We start from the raw sequence: 21,903 nt of genomic DNA, 5'->3' as shown, positions 1-21,903 counted from the left end.
TCACCCCTATCCCAGGCCCCAAGATGATATTCCACATTAAGCAGAGGTTCACCTGCACATCTGCCAATGTGGTATACTGCATCCACTGTACCCGGTGTGGCTTCCTCTACATTGGGGAAACCAAGTGGAGGCTTGGAGACCGCTTTGCAGAACACCTCCGCTCGGTTCGCAACAAACTACTGCACCTCCCAGTCGCAAACCATTTCAACTCCCCCTCCCATTCTTTAGATGACATGTCCATCATGGGCCTCCTGCAGTGCCACAATGATGCCACCCGAAGCTTGCAGGAACAGCAACTCATATTCCGCCTGGGAACCCTGCAGCCCAATGGTATCAATGAGGACTTCAGTTTCAAAATCTCCCCTTCCCCAACTGCATCCCTAAACCAGCCCAGTTCGTCCCCTCCCCCAACTGCACCACACAACCAGCCCAGCTCCTCCACTCCACCCACTGCATCCCAAAACCAGTCCAACCTGTCTCCGCCTCCCTAACCTGTTCTTCCTCTCACCCATCCCTTCCTCCCACCCCAAGCCGCACCCACATCTACCTACTAACCTCATCCCACCTCCTTGACCTGTCCGTCTTCCCTGGACTGACCTATCCCCTCCCTACCTCCCCACCCATACTCTCTCCACCTATCTTCTTTTCTCTCCATCTTCGGTCCGCCTCCCCCTCTCTCCCTATTTATTCCAGAACCCTCACCCCATCCTCCTCTCTGATGAAGGGTCTAGGCCCGAAACGTCACCTTTTGTGCTCCTGGGATGCTGCTTGGCCTGCTGTGTTCATCCAGCCTCATATTTTGTTGTAAAAGATTTGTAGTTTGTTTCTTGCCTCTGAATTGCAGCCTGGTTGAAGTAAAGACTCTTCATTAGAATTCGAAGTATCTTTCAGAATAGACAACATCATTTTTTTTTTATTCTGGGATTCATTCAGTGTACCCTGAAAAATAGTCAATACTGGAGGACAGTGTCTCATCTCAGAAAAAACATTCTATAAGGAAATGGAGACAACATGCTGAATCAGAATACTATAAATGACAGTCAAAACAGTTCAAAAAGTCATATCCTGAACTTGTCATATGTTAAGCAGAAAAACTTTTGCAAAGATAAATAATGTCTTAATCTAAAGTTTTAAACAAAAATAGTGTGCACTATCGAGAAGGAGGGATAACAGGTCCAGTAAGTAGAAGAGCACCAGGGCCCATGATTTCTGTGTTGTGATGTGTAGGTCCGCTCAAATTTGGTAAAAATGGAATTTCCCAAGATTCTGTACTGTGACCACTTTTTCATATGGAATTAAGGATCCGGGGTGCATCTTGAAATTTGAAAATGGCGTAAAACTTGGAAGCTAAGTAAACACCTGAGGAAGATAGTGAAAAACTTTTAAGAGGAGATAAATCGGGGTTAACATTTTGGGTCCAGCGACCTTTGCTCAGCACTCATCATAGGTAGGAAAATGTTGGTTTTATGCAAAGGTGAGGTTGGGGGAAGGGGGCTAAGGAGTCAACAGTAGGTGGAGATAGAGCCCAAAGAGAGAGAAAAACATTGGACAAAGGAGTGGGTAACAATCAGACTAGGAGAAAGAATAGCTATTAATAGGGACTGTTAGTGGCTAAAAACAGGTTGTTTTGTAATAGCAGACTATGTGATGACAAGGCATGGTGTATGAGGCTTCGGGTAAGGATATGAGAGAAGCTCACGCCCTAAAGTTGTTGAACTGAATATTGAGTCCAGAACACACTCTAGAGTTTCCAAGGGAAAATGAGATGCTGTTCTTCCAACTTGTGCTGAGTTTTGTTGGAACATTGCAGCAAGCCTAAGACACAGATGCTAGCCAGGGAACAAGGTAGTCAGTTGAAGTGGCACCTCATTTTCCTCCTGAGAACTCTACAGCCTTCTGGAATCAGTATTGAGTTCAACAACTTCAGAGTTTGAGGCACTTTCTCCCACGTCCTTACTCCAATGCCCACGCATGGGGCCTTGTTAGCCACTAATGGACCCCATTAATAGCTATTCATTCTCTTAGCCTAATTGTTATCCACTCCTTTGTCTGTCCAACTGCTCCTCTCTTTTTGACCTCTACCTCTACCGATTGTTTACTTATTCCCTATCTTCTGCATTAAAAAAAACTTTCTCCTAACCACCATCAGTTCTGAGGAAGGGCCATTGGACCAGAAACTTTAACTCTGATTTCTCTGCACAGATGTTGCCAGACCTGCTGCCCTTTTCCAGCAATTTCTGTTTTCATTTCTGATTTTTAGCATCCTTAGTTCTTCTGGTTTTTGGTTTTTGTTTTGACTTTTAAAAGGATGTTGGCAGATAGACATATGACAAATGAAATTCATTCCAGAAAGTGTGAGGTAGTATGTTTTATTTGGAAGAATGAGAGAAAATACATGCTAAATGGTACAATTCCCTAGAGGTGTAAGAAGATAGGCAGTAGGGCTTATGTTCATATCTTTGAAGTTGGTAGGGTAAGGTTAACAAAGCAGTTATGAAAGCTGAGAGATCCTGGGCTTTATGAATAAAGGCTTTAAGAACAAAGCCAGGATGTTCTGCCTAAACATAAAACGCAAGTTTCGCTTAATCTAGAATATTGCATCTACTTCTTGATAATACACATTAGGAAGAACCCAAAGGCCTGAGAAAGGATACTTACTATAGATATTTACTATCATGATTTCAGCAATGAAGAATTATAGTTAGGTGGATGCACTGGAGGAGCTGGATGTTGTTCTTTTTTTTGGAGCAGAGAAGGGCACAGCACTTTAATCAAAGCAATCAGTATCAGGTTGGGTTTGAATCGAGTAAATCAAGAAAAGCTCTTGGATGGAAGAAATCAATAATCAGAAGCAGATTCAAATGAACAAAAGAACCAGAGATTGTATGAGAACAATTTTTACAACAATTAATGGTTTTTATAGCCACTATTACTGAGAGTAGTTTAATAATCCAGATTTCATTAATTGAATGTAAATTGCACCAATCGCTGTTGAGTGATTTTGAACATTTGTCCCCAGCACTTCTGCCTGGATCTTGAGGTTATTAGTTCCGTGGCATTGCCACCACATACCCATCTCCTGTTTTTTGTGCAACAAGTGACTAGGATATAGGATGTTCTGCCTGTTAATTTTCAGTTAGAATTTAATACAGTACCTATTTGAAGCAGAAAGAAACTGCACAGATACGGGGATAGACGGGAAAAGAGTATAAGTAATTTGGGCTATCGCAGATTAGGGTATGTGTGCTGTATATGATTTTTGAAAAGTGAAATAAGTTCATCAAAGTACAGCTGTAACAATAGCTCACCTCTTTCAAGCTTAATTTACGCTATTTTTTCATTTCTACTACTGTTGTGAAAGAAAAAATGAACATGCTTGCAGTTTGCACTGGCCCTTCACACCCTTTACTTCCCTCACACCTGGCCTCCCCCATCTCCCCATCCTCAATCAATTTATAAGGAAGATGCGGCCATTGTTTACATTTGCCTCTCTCTCTCTCTCTGCGCACGCGCGTGCACGTGCTCTCGCGCTCTGTCGCGCGCGCTCTCTCGTTCTGTCGCGCGCGCGCTCTCTCGTTCTGTCGCGCGCGCGCTCTCTCGTTCTGTCGCGCGCGCGCTCTCTCGTTCTGTCGCGCGCGCGCTCTCTCGTTCTGTCGCGCGCGCGCTCTCTCGTTCTGTCGCGCGCGCGCTCTCTCGTTCTGTCGCGCGCGCGCTCTCTCGTTCTGTCGCGCGCTCGGCTCTCTCTCGCGCGCTCGGCTCTCTCTCGCGCGCTCGGCTCTCTCTCGCGCGCTCGGCTCTCTCTCGCGCGCTCGGCGTTCTCTCGCGCGCTCTCTCGCGCGCTCGGCGTTCTCTCGCGCGCTCTCTCGCGCGCTCTCTCGCGCGCTCGTCGCTCTCTCGCGCGCTCGGCGCTCTCTCGCGCGCTCGCTCTCTCGCGCGCTCGCTCTCTCGCGCGCTGTCTCTCTCGCGCTGTCTCTCTCGCGCTGTCTCGCTCGCGCTGTCTCGCTCGCGCTGTCTCGCTCGCGCTGTCTCGCTCGCTCTCTCGTGCGCTCGCTCGCTCTCTCGTGCGCTCGCTCGCTCTCTCTCGCGCTCTCTCTCTCTCGCGCTCTCTCTCTCTCTCGCGCACTCTCTCTCTCGCGCACTCTCTCTCTCGCGCACTCTCTCTCTCGCGCACTCTCTCTCTCGCGCACTCTCTCTCTCGCTGCCTCTCTCTCTCGCGCTCGCTCTCTCTCGCGCTCGCTCTCTCTCGCGCTCGCTCTCTCTCGCGCTCGCTCTCTCTCGCGCTCGCTCTCTCTCGCGCGCTCGCTCTCTCGCGCGCTCGCTGTCTCTCGCGCGCTCGCTGTCTCTCTCGCTGTCTCTCTCGCTGTCTCTCTCGCTGTCTCTCTCTCGCTGTCTCTCTCGCTGTCTCTCTCGCTGTCTCTCTCGCGCGCGCTCTCGTGCGCGCTCCCTCGCTCCCTCGCTCTCCCGCTCCCTCGCTCTCCCGCTCCCTCGCGCTCCCGCTCCCTCGCGCTCCCGCTCCCGCTCCCTCGTGCTCGCGCTCTCGCGCTCCCTCGCTCTCGCGCTCCCTCGCTCTCGCGCTCCCTCGCTCCCTCGCTCTCGCGCTCCCTCGCTCCCTCGCGGTCGCGCTCCCTCGCGATCTCTCTCTCGCTCCCTCGCGATGTCTCTCTCGCTCGCGATGTCTCTCTCGCTCGCGATGTCTCTCTCGCTCGCGATGTGTCTCTCGCTCGCGATGTCTCTCTCGCGCGCTCTCTCTCGCTCTCGCTCTTGCGCTCTCTCGCTCTCTCGCTCTCTCGCGCTCTCGCGCTCTCGCTCTCTCGCTCTCTCGCTCTCTCGCGCTCTCGCTCTCTCGCTCTCTCGCTCTCTCGCTCTCTCGCTCTCTCGCGCTCTCGCTCTCTCGCTCTCTCGCTCTCTCGCTCTCTCGCTCTCTCGCTCTCTCGCTCTCTCTCGCGCTCTCGCGCTCTCGCGCTCTCGCGCGCTCTCTCTCTCTCTCTCAGCGCGCGCTCTCTCTCTCTCTCTCGCGCTCTCTCTCTCTCTCTCTCTCTCGCGCGCTCTCTCTCTCTCTCTCTCTCACGCGCGCTCTCTCTCTCACGCGCGCTCTCTCTCTCTCGCGCTGTCTCTCTCTCTCGCGCTGTCTCGCTCCCTCGCGCTGTCTCGCTCCCTCGCGCAGTCTCGCTCCCTCGCGCAGTCTCTCTCCCTCGCGCAGTCTCGCTCCCTCGCGCAGTCTCGCTCCCTCGCGCAGTCTCGCTCCCTCGCGCAGGCTCGCTCCCTCGCGCGCTCTCTCTCCCTCTCGCGCGCTCTCTCTCCCTCTCGCGCGCGCTCTCTCTCTCCCTCTCGCGCGCTATCTCTCTCCTCTCGGCGCGCTCTCTCTCTCCTCGCGCGCTGCCGCGCTCTCTCTCTCCTCGCGCGCGCGCTCTCTCTCTCCTCTCGCTCGCTGCGCGCTCTCTCTCTCCTCGCGACGGCGCGCGCTCTCTCTCTCCTCGCGCGCGCGCGCGCTCTCTCTCTCCTCGCGCGCGCGCTCTCTCTCTCCTCGCGCGCGCGCTCTCTCTCTCCTCGCGCGCGCGCTCTCTCTCTCCTCGCGCGCGCGCTCTCTCTCTCCTCGCGCGCGCGCTCTCTCTCTCCTCGCGCGCGCGCTCTCTCTCTCCTCGCGCGCGCGCTCTCTCTCTCCTCGCGCGCGCGCTCTCTCTCTCCTCGCGCGCGCGCTCTCTCTCTCCTCGCGCGCGCGCTCTCTCTCTCCTCGCGCGCGCGCTCTCTCTCTCCTCGCGCGCTCTCTCTCTCCTCGCGCGCTCTCTCTCTCCTCGCGCGCTCTCTCCCCCTCGCGCGCTCTCTCCCCCTCGCGCGCTCTCTCCCCCTCGCGCGCTCTCTCCCCCTCGCGCGCTCTCTCCCCCTCGCGCGCGCTCTCCCCCTCGCGCGCGCTCTCCCCCTCGCGAGCTCTCTCCCCCTCGCGCGCTCTCTCCCCCTCGCGCGCTCTCTCCCCCTCGCGCGCTCTCTCTCTCCTCGCGCGCGCGCTCTCTCTCTCCTCGCGCGCGCGCTCTCTCTCTCCTCGCGCGCGCGCTCTCTCTCTCCTCGCGCGCGCGCGCTCTCTCTCTCCTCGCGCGCGCGCTCTCTCTCTCCTCGCGCGCGCGCGCTCTCTCTCTCCTCGCGCGCGCGCGCTCTCTCTCTCCTCGCGCGCGCGCGCTCTCTCTCTCCTCGCGCGCGCGCGCTCTCTCTCTCCTCGCGCGCGCGCGCTCTCTCTCTCCTCGCGCGCGCGCGCTCTCTCTCTCCTCGCGCGCGCGCGCTCTCTCTCTCCTCGCGCGCGCGCGCTCTCTCTCTCCTCGCGCGCGCGCGCTCTCTCTCTCCTCGCGCGCGCGCGCTCTCTCTCTCCTCGCGCGCGCGCGCGCTCTCTCTCTCCTCGCGCGCGCGCGCGCTCTCTCTCTCCTCGCGCGCGCGCGCGCTCTCTCTCTCCTCGCGCGCGCGCGCGCTCTCTCTCTCCTCGCGCGCGCGCGCGCTCTCTCTCTCCTCGGCGCGCGCGCGCGCGCTCTCTCTCTCCTCGCGCGCGCGCGCGCTCTCCTCGCGCGCGCTCTCTCTCTCGCGCTCGCGCGCGCGCTCTCTCTCTCCTCGCGCGCGCGCGCGCTCTCTCTCTCCTCGCGCGCGCCGCGGCGCGCGCTCTCTCTCTCCTCGCGCGCGCGCGCGCTCTCTCTCTCCTCGCGCGCGCGCGCGCGCGCTCTCTCTCTCCTCGCGCGCGCGCGCGCGCTCTCTCTCTCCTCGCGCGCGCGGCGCGCGCTCTCTCTCTCCTCGCGCGCGCGCGCGCGCGCTCTCTCTCTCCTCGCGCGCGCGCGCGCGCGCTCTCTCTCTCCTCGCGCGCGCGCGCGCGCGCTCTCTCTCTCCTCGCGCGCGCGCGCGCGCGCTCTCTCTCTCCTCGCGCGCGCGCGCGCGCGCTCTCTCTCTCCTCGCGCGCGCGCGCGCGCGCTCTCTCTCTCCTCGCGCGCGCGCGCGCGCGCTCTCTCTCTCCTCGCGCGCGCGCGCGCGCGCTCTCTCTCTCCTCGCGCGCGCGCGCGCGCTCTCTCTCTCCTCGCGCGCGCGCGCGCTCTCTCTCTCCTCGCGCGCGCGCGCGCTCTCTCTCTCCTCGCGCGCGCGCGCGCTCTCTCTCTCCTCGCGCGCGCGCGCGCGCTCTCTCTCTCCTCGCGCGCGCGCGCGCGCTCTCTCTCTCCTCGCGCGCGCGCGCGCGCTCTCTCTCTCCTCGCGCGCGCGCGCGCGCTCTCTCTCTCCTCGCGCGCGCGCGCGCGCTCTCTCTCTCCTCGCGCGCGCGCGCGCGCTCTCTCTCTCCTCGCGCGCGCGCGCGCGCTCTCTCTCTCCTCGCGCGCGCGCGCGCGCTCTCTCTCTCCTCGCGCGCGCGCGCGCGCTCTCTCTCTCCTCGCGCGCGCGCGCGCGCTCTCTCTCTCCTCGCGCGCGCGCGCGCGCTCTCTCTCTCCTCGCGCGCGCGCGCGCGCTCTCTCTCTCCTCGCGCGCGCGCGCGCGCTCTCTCTCTCCTCGCGCGCGCGCGCGCGCTCTCTCTCTCCTCGCGCGCGCGCGCGCGCGCTCTCTCTCTCCTCGCGCGCGCGCGCGCGCTCTCTCTCTCCTCGCGCGCGCGCGCGCGCTCTCTCTCTCTCCTCGCGCGCGCGCGCGCGCTCTCTCTCTCCTCGCGCGCGCGCGCGCGCTCTCTCTCTCCTCGCGCGCGCGCGCTCTCTCTCTCCTCGCGCGCGCGCGCGCGCTCTCTCTCTCCTCGCGCGCGCGCGCTCTCTCTCTCCTCGCGCGCGCGCGCGCGCTCTCTCTCTCCTCGCGCGCGCGCGCGCGCGCTCTCTCTCTCCTCGCGCGCGCGCGCGCGCTCTCTCTCTCCTCGCGCGCGCGCGCGCGCGCTCTCTCTCTCTCCTCGCGCGCGCGCGCGCTCTCTCTCTCTCCTCGCGCGCGCGCGCGCGCTCTCTCTCTCCTCGCGCGCGCGCGCGCGCTCTCTCTCTCCTCGCGCGCGCGCGCGCGCTCTCTCTCTCCTCGCGCGCGCGCTCTCTCTCTCCTCGCGCGCGCGCGCGCGCGCTCTCTCTCTCCTCGCGCGCGCGCGCGCGCTCTCTCTCTCCTCGCGCGCGCGCGCGCGCTCTCTCTCTCCTCGCGCGCGCGCGCGCGCTCTCTCTCTCCTCGCGCGCGCGCGCGCGCTCTCTCTCTCCTCGCGCGCGCGCGCGCGCTCTCTCTCTCCTCGCGCGCGCGCGCGCGCTCTCTCTCTCCTCGCGCGCGCGCGCGCGCGCTCTCTCTCTCCTCGCGCGCGCGCGCGCGCGCTCTCTCTCTCCTCGCGCGCGCGCGCGCGCGCTCTCTCTCTCCTCGCGCGCGCGCGCGCGCGCTCTCTCTCTCCTCGCGCGCGCGCGCGCGCGCGCTCTCTCTCTCCTCGCGCGCGCGCGCGCGCTCTCTCTCTCCTCGCGCGCGCGCGCGCGCTCTCTCTCTCCTCGCGCGCGCGCGCGCGCTCTCTCTCTCCTCGCGCGCGCGCGCGCGCTCTCTCTCTCCTCGCGCGCGCGCGCGCGCGCTCTCTCTCCTCGCGCGCGCGCGCTCTCTCTCTCCTCGCGCGCGCGCGCTCTCTCTCTCCTCGCGCGCTCTCTCCCCCTCGCGCGCTCTCTCCCCCTCGCGCGCTCTCTCCCCCTCGCGCGCTCTCTCCCCCTCGCGCGCTCTCTCCCCCTCGCGCGCTCTCTCCCCCTCGCGCGCTCTCTCCCCCTCGCGCGCTCTCTCCCCCTCGCGCGCTCTCTCCCCCTCGCGCGCTCTCTCCCTCTCGCGCGCTCTCTCCCTCTCGCGCGCTCTCTCTCGCGCTCTCTCTCTCTCTCGCGCGCGCTCTCTCTCGCGCTCGCGCTCGCTGTCTCTCGCGCTCGCTGTCTCTCGCGCTCGCTGTCTCTCGCGCTCGCTGTCTCTCGCGCTCGCTCTCTCTCGCGCTCGCTCTCTCTCGCGCTCGCTCTCTCTCGCGCTCGCTCTCTCTCGCGCTCGCTCTCTCTCGCGCTCGCTCTCTCTCGCTGTCTCTCTCTCGCTGTCTCTCTCGCTGTCTCTCTCGCTGTCTCTCTCGTGCGCTCTCTCGTGCGCTCTCTCGTGCGCTCTCTCGTGCGCTCTCTCGTGCGCTCTCTCGTGCGCTCTCTCGTGCGCTCTCTCGCTGTCTCTCTCGCTGTCTCTCTCGCTGTCTCTCTCGCTGTCTCTCTCGCTGTCTCTCTCGCTGTCTGTCTCGCTGTCTGTCTCGTGCGCTCTCTCGTGCGCTCTCTCGCTGTCTCTCTCGTGCGCTCTCTCGCTGTCTCTCTCGTGCGCTCTCTCGCGCGCTGTCTCTCTCTCTCTCTCTCGCGCGTGCTCTCTCTCTCTCGCGCGTGCTCTCTCTCTCTCGCGCGTGCTCTCTCTCTCTCGCGCGCGCTCTCTCTCTCTCGCGCGCGCTCTCTCTCTCGCGCGCGCTCGCTCTCTCTCTTGCGCGCGCTCTCTCTCTCTCTCTTGCGCGCGCCTCTCTTGCGCGCGCGCTCTCTCTCTCTTGCGCGCGCGCTCTCTCTCTCTTGCGCGCGCGCTCTCTCTCGCTTGCGCGCGCGCTCTCTCTCGCTTGCGCGCGCGCTCTCTCTCGCTTGCGCGCGCGCTCTCTCTCGCTTGCGCGCGCGCTCTCTCTCGCTTGCGCGCGCGCTCTCGCTGTCTCTCGCTCTCGCGCTTGCTCTCGCTGTCTCTCTCGCGCTTGCTCTCGCTGTCTCTCTCTCTTCCTCTCTCTCTCTCTCTCTCGCGCTCTCTCGCTCTCGCTCTCTCTCTCTCTCTCTCTCTCTCTCTCTCTCGCGCTCTCTCGCTCTCTCTCCGCGCGCGCTCTCGCTCTCTCTCCGCGCGCGCTCTCGCTCTCTCTCCGCGCGCGCTCTCGCTCTCTCTCCGCGCGCGCTCTCGCTCTCTCTCCGCGCGCGCTCTCGCTCTATCTCCGCGCGCGCTCTCGCTCTCACTCCGCGCGCGCTCTCGCTCTCTCTCCTCGCGCGCTCTCGCTCTCTCTCGCGCGCGCTCTCGCTCTCTCTCTCGCGCGCGCTCTCGCTCTCTCTCTCGCGCGCGCTCTCGCTCTCTCTCTCGCGCGCGCTCTCGCTCTCTCTCTCGCGCGCGCTCTCGCTCTCTCTCTCGCGCGCGCTCTCGCTCTCTCTCTCGCGCGCGCTCTCGCTCTCTCTCTCGCGCGCGCTCTCGCTCTCTCTCTCGCGCGCGCTCTCGCTCTCTCTCTCGCGCGCGCTCTCGCTCTCTCTCGCGCGCGCTCTCGCTCTCTCTCTCGCGCGCGCTCTCGCTCTCTCTCTCGCGCGCGCTCTCGCTCTCTCTCTCGCGCGCGCTCTCGCTCTCTCTCTCGCGCGCGCTCTCGCTCTCTCTCTCGCGCGCGCTCTCGCTCTCTCTCTCGCGCGCGCTCTCGCTCTCTCTCTCGCGCGCGCTCTCGCTCTCTCTCTCGCGCGCGCTCTCGCTCTCTCTCTCGCGCGCGCTCTCGCTCTCTCTCGCTCGCGCTCTCGCTCTCGCGCGCGCTCTCGCTCTCTCTCGCGCGCGCGCTCTCGCTCTCTCTCGCGCGCGCGCTCTCGCTCTCTCTCTCGCTCTCTCTCTCGCGCGCGCTCTCGCTCTCTCTCTCGCGCGCGCTCTCGCTCTCTCTCTCGCGCGCGCTCTCGCTCTCTCTCGCGCGCGCTCTCGCTCTCTCTCGCGCGCGCGCTCTCGCTCTCTCTCGCGCGCGCGCTCTCGCTCTCTCTCGCGCGCGCGCTCTCGCTCTCTCTCTCGCTCTCTCTCTCGCGCGCGCTCTCGCTCTCTCTCTCGCGCGCGCTCTCGCTCTCTCTCTCGCGCGCGCTCTCGCTCTCTCTCGCGCGCGCTCTCGCTCTCTCTCTCGCGCGCGCTCTCGCTCTCTCTCTCGCGCGCGCTCTCGCTCTCTCGCGCGCGCTCTCGCTCTCTCGCGCGCGCTCTCGCTCTCTCGCGCGCTCTCTCGCGCGCGCGCGCGCTCTCGCTCTCTCTCTCGCTCTCTCTCTCGCTCTCTCTCTCGCTCTCTCGCTCTCTCTCTCGCTCGCGCTCTCGCTCGCGCTCTCGCGCGCGCTCTCGCTCTCTCTCTCGCGCGCGCTCTCGCTCTCTCTCTCGCGCGCGCTCTCGCTCTCTCTCGCGCGCGCTCTCGCTCTCTCGCGCGCGCTCTCGCTCTCTCGCGCGCGCTCTCGCTCTCTCGCGCGCGCTCTCGCTCTCTCTCGCGCGCGCTCTCGCTCTCTCTCGCGCGCGCTCTCGCTCTCTCTCTCGCGCGCTCTCGCGCGCGCTCTCGCTCTCTCTCTCGCGCGCGCTCTCGCTCTCTCTCGCGCGCGCTCTCGCTCTCTCTCTCGCGCGCGCTCTCGCTCTCTCTCGCGCGCGCTCTCGCTCTCTCTCTCGCGCGCGCTCTCGCTCTCTCTCTCGCGCGCGCTCTCGCTCTCTCTCGCGCGCGCTCTCGCTCTCTCGCGCGCGCTCTCGCTCTCTCTCGCGCGCGCTCTCGCTCTCTCTCGCGCGCGCGCTCTCGCTCTCTCTCTCGCGCGCGCTCTCGCTCTCTCTCGCGCGCGCTCTCGCTCTCTCGCGCGCGCTCTCGCTCTCTCTCTCGCGCGCTCCCTCGCTCTCGCGCTCTCTCTCTCGCGCTCGCGCGCGCTCTCTCGTTCTGTCGCGCTGGCGCTCTGTCGTTCTGTCGCGCTGGCGCTCTGTCGTTCTGTCGCGCTGGCGCTCTCTCGTTCTGTCGTGCTGGCGCTCTCTCGTTCTGTCGCGCTGGCGCTCTCTCGTTCTGTCGCGCTCTCGCTCTCTCGTTCTGTCGCGCTCTCGCGCTCTCTCTCTCTCTCTCTCTCTCTCTCGCGCGCTCTCTCTCGATCTCGCGCTCTCTCTCGATCTCGCGCTCTCGCGCTCTCGATCTCGCGCTCTCGCGATCTCGCGCTCTCGCTCTCGCTCTCGCGCGCTGTCTCTCTCGCTGTCTCGTGCTCGCTGTCTCTCGTTCGTTCTTGCTGTCTCTCTCCTTTGTTCTAGCGCGCGCGAACGAACGCGAGCGCGCATGCTCTCTCGCTTTCGCTCTAATCAAAGCTCTTAATCTCTGTTGTTACGATTCTGTGAATTACATCGTGAATGCTGACAATTTCACTGACATGACAAATTAAAATCCCAGCCTATAGATATTGTCTAATCAGTCTGTCCAGAGATTTAAAATGTGAGGCTGGATGAACACAGCAGGCCAAGCAGCATCTCAGGAGCACAAAAGCTGACGTTTCGGGCCTAGACCCTTCATCAGAGAGCTCTCTGATGAAGGGTCTCGGCCCGAAACGTCAGCTTTTGTGCTCCTGAGATGCTGCTTGGCCTGCTGTGTTCATCCAGCCTCACATTTTATTATCTTGGAATCTCCAGCATCTGCAGTTCCCATTATCTCTGTCCAGAGATTTAAGACTACTTTTTGGATCCAAGGTAATGTAGTACTTTTATGGTTTATTTCTAAGTTTGGCTATATTCACTAAGGTAACATTGTTGCAGTTCAGTACTTGTTTATCTTTTCATAAGTAATTGTTAAGAAGAAAGACTTGTCATTTAAAAATTTTCCTTCTAGGCGCAGTGTGATTGAAGCAGTTTATAATAGACTGAATCCACACAGGGATGATGATGGGGTGAGCTTTATTTTCTTATGCACGTTTTGTTCTTGTACTAATCAAGTTAAAAAAAATGTTACTGTAATGTACAATGTGGTGCAAACTGTGATATAACTTTTTTATTTGCTTACACAAAAGATTACTTAAAAAGTTTGCATGTAATACCATGCTTTTTGATAATCTTGTAAGATTCTGAAAAATATTTTTCGTCATGTTCAAAAAAATACTTGGAACAGTTTCTGACCTGACACATTTGAAAGTTCACCATAAGTGTAATTTGTGGTGTTGGCTTGTCAATGCACAACCTACCGCTTAGAATTCTATGACACAGAAATAGGACGTTCACTGCCAGGTTGTTGTGCTGTTCACTAACTATGGGTGTAAATCCTGTGTTTTATAAGGAATTGTTTAGAAATGCATTTATGGATCATTAATTATTTCACCTGTTTCTCAGGGAGGTGTTATTAAAAGTAATAGTACATTGCTTTGACAGTTCGGCAAAAAATATGCAGCGAAGTTTGTTGTCTTTTAAACTTACCCTTTTTTTGATGAATTATGCTCACCAAGGTCAAAGTTACTAGGAATGGATTGTAACCATTTGTGACCTCCACTAGACGCAGTGCAAATAATTGGGCAGACCTCAGACTAGACATAGAGCTATCTATGTTCTATTCTTACAATATTTGCAAATCTGTAACTACGATGTCTACCTTTTTACATTAGTGTGATTTATTAATTTACCACAATCACCTAAATTAGATTGCTCATTTGTATCAAATTATAGAAATTTTTCCAGTTGTTCCTTTAGGATTTGTAATGAGACAACTTAAACTTTTGCGTTGGAAATGAATGGTGTTGAAAGGAAGACAGAACATAAAACAGTACAGTACAGCACAGTGCAGGCCCTTTGGCCCGTGATGTTGTGCCGAACTTTTACCCTCAACCTAAGGCCTATCTAACCCCCACCCCTACCTTGTACTATCATCCATATGCCTCTCTGATGGCCACTTAAATGCCCCTAATGAGGCCGACACCACTACCCGTCCAACCATGCATTCCACGCCCCTACCACTGAGTAAAGAACCAACCTCTAATGTCTGCCTCCTCTCACTTTAAAACTATGCTCCGTCCTAATAGTTACTCCACCCTAGGAAAAAGTCTCTGGCTGTCTACTGTATCTGTACCTTTGATCATTTTGTACGCCTCTATCAATTCACCTCTTATCCTTCGTTGCTCTGAAGAGAAAAGCCCTAGCGCTCTCAACTTTTCCTCATAAGATCTTCTCTCCATTCTAGGCAACATCCTGGTAAATCTCCTCTGAACCTTTTCCAACATTTCCACATCTTTCCTGTAATGAGGCGACCAGAACTGGACATAATACTCCAGATATAGCCGAACCAGGCTTCTGTATAGCTGGAGCATAACTTCACGACTCTTGAATGCAATCCCTCTATTAATGAAAGCTAACACACCCTATGCCTTCTGAACAACTCTATCCACCTGGGTGGCAGCTTTCAGGGAACTGTGGACATGAACCCCAAGATCCCTCTGCTCCACTACACTGCCACGAATCTTTTCGTTAATCCTATGTTCTGCTTTCACGTTTTTTTTCTTCCAAAATGAATCACCTCATACTCTTCAGGTTTAAACTCCATCTCCTACTTCTCAGCCCAACTCTGCATCCTATCAATTTCCCTTTGTAAACTCGAACAGCCCTCCGCACTGTCCACAACTTGACCCGCTTGCGTATCATCCGCAAATTCACTCATCCAAATCATTTACTAAAATCACAAATAGAAGAGGCCCCAGAACTGATCCTTGTGGTACACCACTCGTAACTGAGCACCATATTGAATATTTTCTGTCCACTACCGCCCTTTGTCTAATAAGAGTCGGTCAATTCTGAATCCAATCTGCCACATTTCCCCCTATCCCATACCTCCTTACTTCCTGCATGAGCCGACCATGGGGAACCTCATCAAACGCCCTACTTAAAATCCCATGTATACCACTTAGACTGCTCTACCTTCATCCACATGTTTGGCCACCTCCTCATAGAATTCAATAAAGTTTGTGAGGCATGATCTACCCCTCACAAATCCATGCTAACCATCATGAATCAAACTGTGCCTCTCCAAGTGATGATAAATCCTAGCTCTCAGAGCCCCTTCCAATAATTTGCCCACCACTGAAGTAAGACTAACTGGCCTCTAATTTCCAGGGTTATCCCTGTTCCTTTTTTTTTGAACAAGGGAATGACATTTGCCACTCTCCAGTCTTCCAGCACTATACCTGTGGACAGTGAGGACGAAAAGATCATTGCCAAAAACCCTGTCACCTCTCCCCTCGCTTCCCATAGAATCCTTCGATAAATCCCATCAGGCCCAGAGGATTTATCTATCTTCAACTTCCTCAAAATTCCTAGTACTACTTCCTTACTAACATCCGCCCCCTCTAGCCTACCAGCCTGTTTCACACTGTCCTGTCCTGCAGCTAGGTCCCTGTCACTTGTAAATACTCAAGAAAAGTAATAAGGACCTCTTCTATCTCTTCAGGTTCCGTGCACAAAATTCCCTTTAAAATCCTTGATCAGCCCTAATCTTTCTCTGGTCATTCTCTCATTCCTCATGTACATGTAAAAAACCTTGGAGTTTTCCTTGATCCTATCTGCCAAGGTTTTCTCATGCCCCCTTATAGATCTCTTAAGCCTTTTCCTCAACTCCTTCCTGGCTAACTTGTATCCCTTAAGATCTTTCAACCTTCTTCAACATTTAGGCTACTTTTCTAATTATACCAGCAATTCATTCAAAATTTGCTATATATCAGAAACCATTGATTGCCTTCTAAAGTTCTGTATTCTTGGGCAAAGTAGAGTTAGTTTGATCACTACCTATTATTTGAACTCACTGGTAAAAATTAGTTGAGTTTTAGTTCATTTTATGTGCAATACATTTGATCCAAAATTTGCTGGTGTATATCAGTGCTGAAAAGGTTGATATCTCTTTTAGAAGGCCAAATTGATGGCAGCAAACAAAGAATCAACCTAGATAAAGCGTCAAATGACAGATGTGACAGAGCATTTGTAGTTCAGCTACAGTAGATGGTGCAAAGCAAAGAAGTGTGACACAATGTGACATCAGATCTCCTGGGATATCCTACGGCGCATACCGTGTGCTAAACCTTTTCCTTACCCCTCAGCTCCAATTAATCTTGCACTCCAAATTGTTATTGATACAATTTAATAACCGCAGCAAGGTCAACTGAGCTCTCTCTAACTGATGAAATTTTAAGATTTTGAATGGTTTGTGAAGCTCTGAAGTTACAAAATTAGCAATAATTAAATGATTCGAATTTATTCAAGAATTGGCAAATAAATTGCAGGAAAATACAAAGTCACTAATTTTATCCACTTATAGAACTTGACACACAAACCGGAATGTAACTACACCGCAGAGAGCTTCCTGACCCTGGTTCAAACAGTTTAATTCATTAAAGTCATAAAAACTACTGCTTATGTTAGGAAGCTGTATTAATTTCAGTCACCCACAACAAATAAAATCTGATTTTGGTAAATTTAATTCTCTGCTAGATAGAAACACTTTTTGCCTTGTCAGCCGGCTACCTTCAGTTTCGTCAAAGATATTGGCACCCATGAAGCACTTTGATATCTCTGTTCTCTTTCAATGAGTCTGTTACTTGCATTCCCGAAAGCACTTTCTTCCAGGGATGCCTAACCTGAAGAAGTTACCCTCCTCCCTCCGGACCAACCTCAGGGAATCTCTCTCCCACTGCAACTCTCTTGTAATCCATCTTCGGTCTGCCTCCCCCTCCCTCCCTATTTATTCCAGAGCCCTCTCCCCATCCCCCTCTCTGATGAAGGGTCTAAGCCCGAAACGTCAGCTTTTGTGCTCCTGAGATGCTGCTTGGCCTGCTGTATTCATCCAGCTTCACACTTTGTTATCCTTCTTTGAAGGATTTACTTTTATTTTAAAATATCAACCAGTTCAAAGATATTTATTACACATCTCAAGATCAGGTACAAATTTGAATCCGGGACTCGTGGCCACAAGTTAAGGCCACTACCTGTGTGCTATAAGAACCCTTCTTTCCTTCATTTATATTTCCTAAGTAAACTTGAATCTTGATTTGTGTGCTTTATGCAGCAGGCATAGAAAAGTTTTCAGATTCCACTTTATTTCAAAATGAAACGTCATTGGAAATACACATTACCCTGAATCTAAAATCCTTAAACTCAGACAAAGCAGCCCTAACTTTTGTGAAGTGGAGATGCTGGTATTGGACTTGGGTGGACAAGGTCAGAAATCGCACAACACCAGGTTGTAGTCCAATAGGTTTATTTCAAAACAGTTGTTTTTGGCTACATATTAAAGGTGTGGTGTTGAATCATACTTGCCATATTACACCCGTGGCCTGGGAGATAGAAACCTATAGGATAGGAGCAGGAATAGACCATGGACCACGCCAACCCTGCCTTTCCTTTAACACAACTATAGCTGAATCTTTATCTCAATACTGCACTCACGGCCCTGTCCTCCACAGCCCTTTAGTATCAGGAAATCTAATTCCTTCCAAAGTATATTTAGTGCTTGGCCTCCACAGCCTTACGTGGTAGAGGGCTCCACAAGTTCAGCATCCTGAATGTAGACCTAGTCACTCAGTCTTTCCTCGCTACAGAGTCATACCATCCCAGGAATCAGGCTGGTAATCCTTTGCTTTACTCCCTCTTTGCAGATACATCCTTCCTCATGTAAGCAAACCAAAATTGTGCATGATAACCCAGCCTGTACAGCCACGGTAAAACTTGCTTGCTTTTACTATATGGTAGCACTTAGCTGATTCTAAAGTATGCTGAGTGCAAATAGAAGCCATTAAGATTCTCAATTTCGAAAGTAAATGTTGCGTGGAAGCCAAATAACTTGTCAAAATTAGATTGCAAATCTGAATGGCACTTTGAAACACCTACTCTTTTGATTCAACTTCAACAAGAACTTTCTGGACTAATAAGTATAACTTAAAGTTCCATATGATATGTAGTTGGGAACCTTCGTTTTTAGAAAGTTCAAGTTCTTCATGCAAAACTCATTTGGAATTTAAAACAGAATGCGCAAATTGGCCATCTTATTCCAAAGGTATTGGACCATAGGAACAGGAGTAGGCAAGTCAGGCCATCAGACCTGTTCAGTAATGCAGTTGGGTCATGGTTGATCTGTTTGTTTTGAGTTCTATATTGCCATTTACCCGAATAACCTTTTGATTTCCTTGCCTTAAAAGAATCTGTCTATCCTGCCTTAAAAATGTGTAATGGTCCCATCTCCAGAAGGAAAGCACTATAAAGTTGCACAACCCTCTGAATATAACCAAAAAAAATCTCCTTATCCTGCCTTGAAAGGGGATTATTAATTTTAAAACAGTACTCTTTACTTCTGGACTCTCCTACAAGAAACAAAACATCCTCTCCATGTACACCTTGTCATGACCATCTCTAATTTTATGTACTTGAATCAAGCCAGTGCTTGCACTTCTAATCTCCTGTGTAAAGAGGCCCCACCTGTTCAACCTACCCTCCTAAAATGAGCCACTGATTCCAGGTATCATAAAAGGAAATTATATGGACATCACTAGCCATCACCATTTATTGCCTGTCTCTAGTTGCCCTTGAGAAGATGGTGGTGAGCTGCCTTCTTGAACGGCCACAGTCCATTTGTTGTAGGTGGACCCACAATGACCCAACGACAAAGAAAGAATGGTGATTTATTTCAAAGTTAGGATGGCAAGTGACTTGGAGGGGAACTTGCAGGTAGTGCCTCTTCCTGTTGCTGTGGATTTGGAGTTGCATGTTGACCAGACTGCATGAGGATGGTAGATTTCCTTCCCTAAAGGACATTAAATAGGTATTTCTGACAATTTACAATGGTTTCATGGTCTTCAGTGGACTCTCAATTCTAGATATTTTATTGAATTCAAATTCTACCATTTGCCGTAGCGGGTTTTGAACTGAGTCCCAGAACATTAGCTAAGTTTGTGGATTATGAGTTCAGTGATAATACCGCTAGACCATTCCCTCCCAGTATGCATACCAATTTTCTGTGACTCGTAAAACGTTTATGCCCCAGCACAGATGCTTCTACACCAAAACCACTTCCATCCGCTATTTCCATATCCCATAATGTAATTAGTATCCAGGGATCTATAAACTTCGGCAGTGTACATCCTCAACGATTCCACGTCCACATCCTCCTAGAGCAGGGATTCCAAAAATGTACCACCCTCTGAGTGAAGAAATTCCTCCTAACTTGAGCCCTAATTGGCCCACATTTTATCAGCAATTCGTTGCAAGAGTAGGATTTCTGTAATTGGCACAGTAGCTAATGTTCTTCAGACTTTATATTTGATACACATTGTTTTGATTAAGTGACTTTATTCCATATTATTGAATCTGATCGAAAAATGCTTGACAACATTGGTGCTGTATCAGTGAAGTTGCGTTCCCATTCCTGAAATGCATCCGTTTTAAACCCTAGCTAGTTTCTTCTGAATTTTGTTTTTCCAGTTAGTTACATATGCCAGTGTTGTCCAGTAGAGATTGCCAGTGTGACACATGTAGCTCATTAGCAACAATGTTAGCCACATGCCTTAATAAACATTTACTTTAAATATCTAGCCCCAAGGATGCAATTTGTCACAATCTGAGAACATTCAGATATTTAATAAGGCATGGTGGCTCAGTGGTTGGCACTGCTGTCTCACAGCATCAGGGACCCAGGTTCAATTCTACCCTCAGGCAACTGTTGTGTGGAGTTTGCACATTCTCCCTGTGCTGCTTGGGTTTCCTTGGGGTACACCGGTTTCCTCCCACAGTCCAAAACAATGTGCAGGTTAGGTCGATTGGCTATGGTAAATTGTCCAGAGGGTTCAGGGGTATGTAGCTTAGGTAGGTATATATATATAATATATATATATATCTCTCTCTGGGTGGGATGCTGCAAGGGTCAGTGTGGACTTGCTGGGCCAAAGGGCCTCTTTCCACACTGTAGGGATTCTATAAAAATAAATTCTACATATTCGCATTGCATCTTGGCACTTCACCAGCAAATACACAAAAGGTTGCACACATCATGCAGTATGAACAATGATCACGTTGTCTGTTACTCATGCTTTTCTGAGTAGAAATTGAAACCAATTAATCATACCTGGATTCCCATTTAGTCACATGCTTATGACTAATTCATTGGACAACATTGCCACATGTTGTTTGACCACTGAATTCAAATGATTTGTTTTAACAAAAAGGTATATGTAAAACTTCCATGGGACCTAAGTATTGTTTCAGCAGTGAAGGAAAAAAACAAAAAAAAATTGATGTTAATGGTGGATCTGTAATGTGCTTTTTTTTGCAATGGTTAAGTCCATTTTGAAATTTAAACAATAATACTGAAAATTCATTCCACTTGGCAAATGAAAATAGTTTCGAAAATCGCCAAAATATTTATTATGTACTGTCAAATGTTTCACAGAATTCTAAATCCAAAAACATGATATCCATTTAAGCGTATTTTTTCCACTTGAGAAAAAAAGTTTGTTGATTCTCCTTGTATTGTTGAGTTATTGATGTTTCTTTGTATACAAGTCTTGCAGTACTACTGTATAAATATGCAACTTAGCTGATGAGCAGATCAAGTACTGCAAATTAGGGTCAATTTATCAAAACTGTGATATTGATACTTTTGTCACAAAGTCTTGTGATACTTTGCTTTAGAAGTAGTCTTTTATTCATACTTATACATTCAATACAAGTTTAGCATAAGTTGAAATTTAATAATTATTGTGATGCAAGTAGAAAGGTTGTAAAGAAAATAAACCTTTGAATAAGTTTAAATAAAATGATATTTAAGTATCTCCAGGAATTAACAGCAAATTACTAACTTTTATATTACTGAAGTAAATACACCCTTCAAGCTACTAAGATTTAATATTAAAGAAGGAATTCTTGGTCCTTGTTTTTATTTAATTTTTTTTGTAGTGTCTGTAAGAATTAAACTATGGAAAACAGGCGCATCAGGTAATTACTAAAATACCTAGGTTACAAATATCTCTAATGTTAGTAAAATTATTTAATCAATACTTGTACAGAGAAGATTGCACCTATATTGCATTTACTTACCATTACTACCAGAATAAACCATAGTTTATTCTGAATTGTGCTCTCTGGCTCTAGACACTCTCACAAGGGGAAATGTCCTCTCATCATTTTTGCTATCAAGCCCCTTAAGAATCCTGAATGTTTCAAAAACTCCCATTCTTATAAACTTCAGTGAGTCGATCCCCAATCTGTTTAGCTTTGGTCATAAGACAAATCCCTCCATTTTCCTAGTGAACCTTCTTGGAACTGCCCCCAATGAAATGATATCTTTCCTTAAATAAAGGGATGAAAACTGCTCAAAGTACTCCAGATGTTGTCACACTTGCGTCTTGTACAGTTGCATTAAGACTTTATTACTTTCACACTCCTTGAAATAAGGCCCAACATTCCAATACCCTACTTGATTACCAGCTGCACTGTGTGCTAGCTTTGTATTTCATGGATAAGTACTACCAGTGCCCTTGGAGTTGAAGCTTTGTGCTGTTTCTTTTCTTTTATCCCTATTTTTTTAAAAATGTGTTCTTTTGTTCTCTCTCTCCCAAAATGAACAATTTCATGTTTTCCCATATTCTCCGTTTGATAACTTCTTGTCCATTACATAACCTCTCAATCTCTCTCTGTAAACTGTTTATATCTGCCTCACAACCTGCCTGTCTTTCAGTCTGCCTCACAACCTGCCTGTCTTTCAGTCATGGGCAAATTTTGCCAAGTATATTTGCTTTCTTCCTTGAAGTCATCAGTATATATTGTGAACAGTCGCAGTCCCAACCCTGATCTCTGTGGAACTGCATGGGGCACCAACCTGAAAAAGAGCCCCACTTGCAGTTTCCTGCCCATGAGGCAATTCTTTATCACTGTCAATTTACTACCTGCAACACCATGGGCGCTTACCTTATGAAATTAACCATTTGTGAAGGACTTTGTTGAATGCCTTCTGCAAGTCCAAATACAATATGTCTACTGGTTCCTGCCCATCCACTCCCTGGCTGATACTTCCTTGACAAACTCAAATAAATTAGTCAGGCATGGTTTACCTTTATAAAACCATGATGTCTCAGCTTGATTAGATTATGATTTTCCAAATGTTCTGCTGTTACTTCCTAATAATTGTTTCCAGAACTTTACCAACAATAGATGTAAGGCTACTCAGCCTTTAGATACCTGCTTTTTGCCTCC

General features: G+C 52.6%; 2 protein-coding genes across 8 annotated transcripts in view; one reads left to right on the top strand and one right to left on the bottom strand.

Moving 5' to 3' along the window:
* ppm1ba (protein phosphatase, Mg2+/Mn2+ dependent, 1Ba) overlaps nucleotides 1–21,903 on the top strand; it is a 158,463-nt gene that overhangs the window by 131,430 nt on the left and 5,130 nt on the right. For all 7 annotated transcript variants that reach the window (XM_048535876.2, XM_048535877.2, XM_048535871.2 and 4 more), the window contains one exon: nucleotides 12,527–12,584. In XM_048535876.2, coding sequence (XP_048391833.1) covers nucleotides 12,527–12,584 — 58 coding nt within the window. The remainder of the gene's footprint in view (nucleotides 1–12,526; nucleotides 12,585–21,903) is intronic.
* Nucleotides 5,006–11,801, bottom strand: LOC132210026 (zinc finger CCCH domain-containing protein 13-like; the record flags this gene model as incomplete). Its single annotated transcript, XM_059648809.1, has 3 exons — nucleotides 5,006–5,059; nucleotides 8,620–8,703; nucleotides 11,760–11,801. Coding segments are annotated over 3 exons (180 nt in total), but the record flags the coding sequence as incomplete, so codon positions are not given.

The sequence above is a fragment of the Stegostoma tigrinum genome, chromosome 9 (genome assembly GCF_030684315.1).
Source record: "Stegostoma tigrinum isolate sSteTig4 chromosome 9, sSteTig4.hap1, whole genome shotgun sequence".
NCBI lineage: Eukaryota > Metazoa > Chordata > Chondrichthyes > Orectolobiformes > Stegostomatidae > Stegostoma > Stegostoma tigrinum.
The sequence above is the reverse complement of the archived record's forward strand: the minus strand, read 5'-3'. Positions and strand labels throughout refer to the sequence as shown.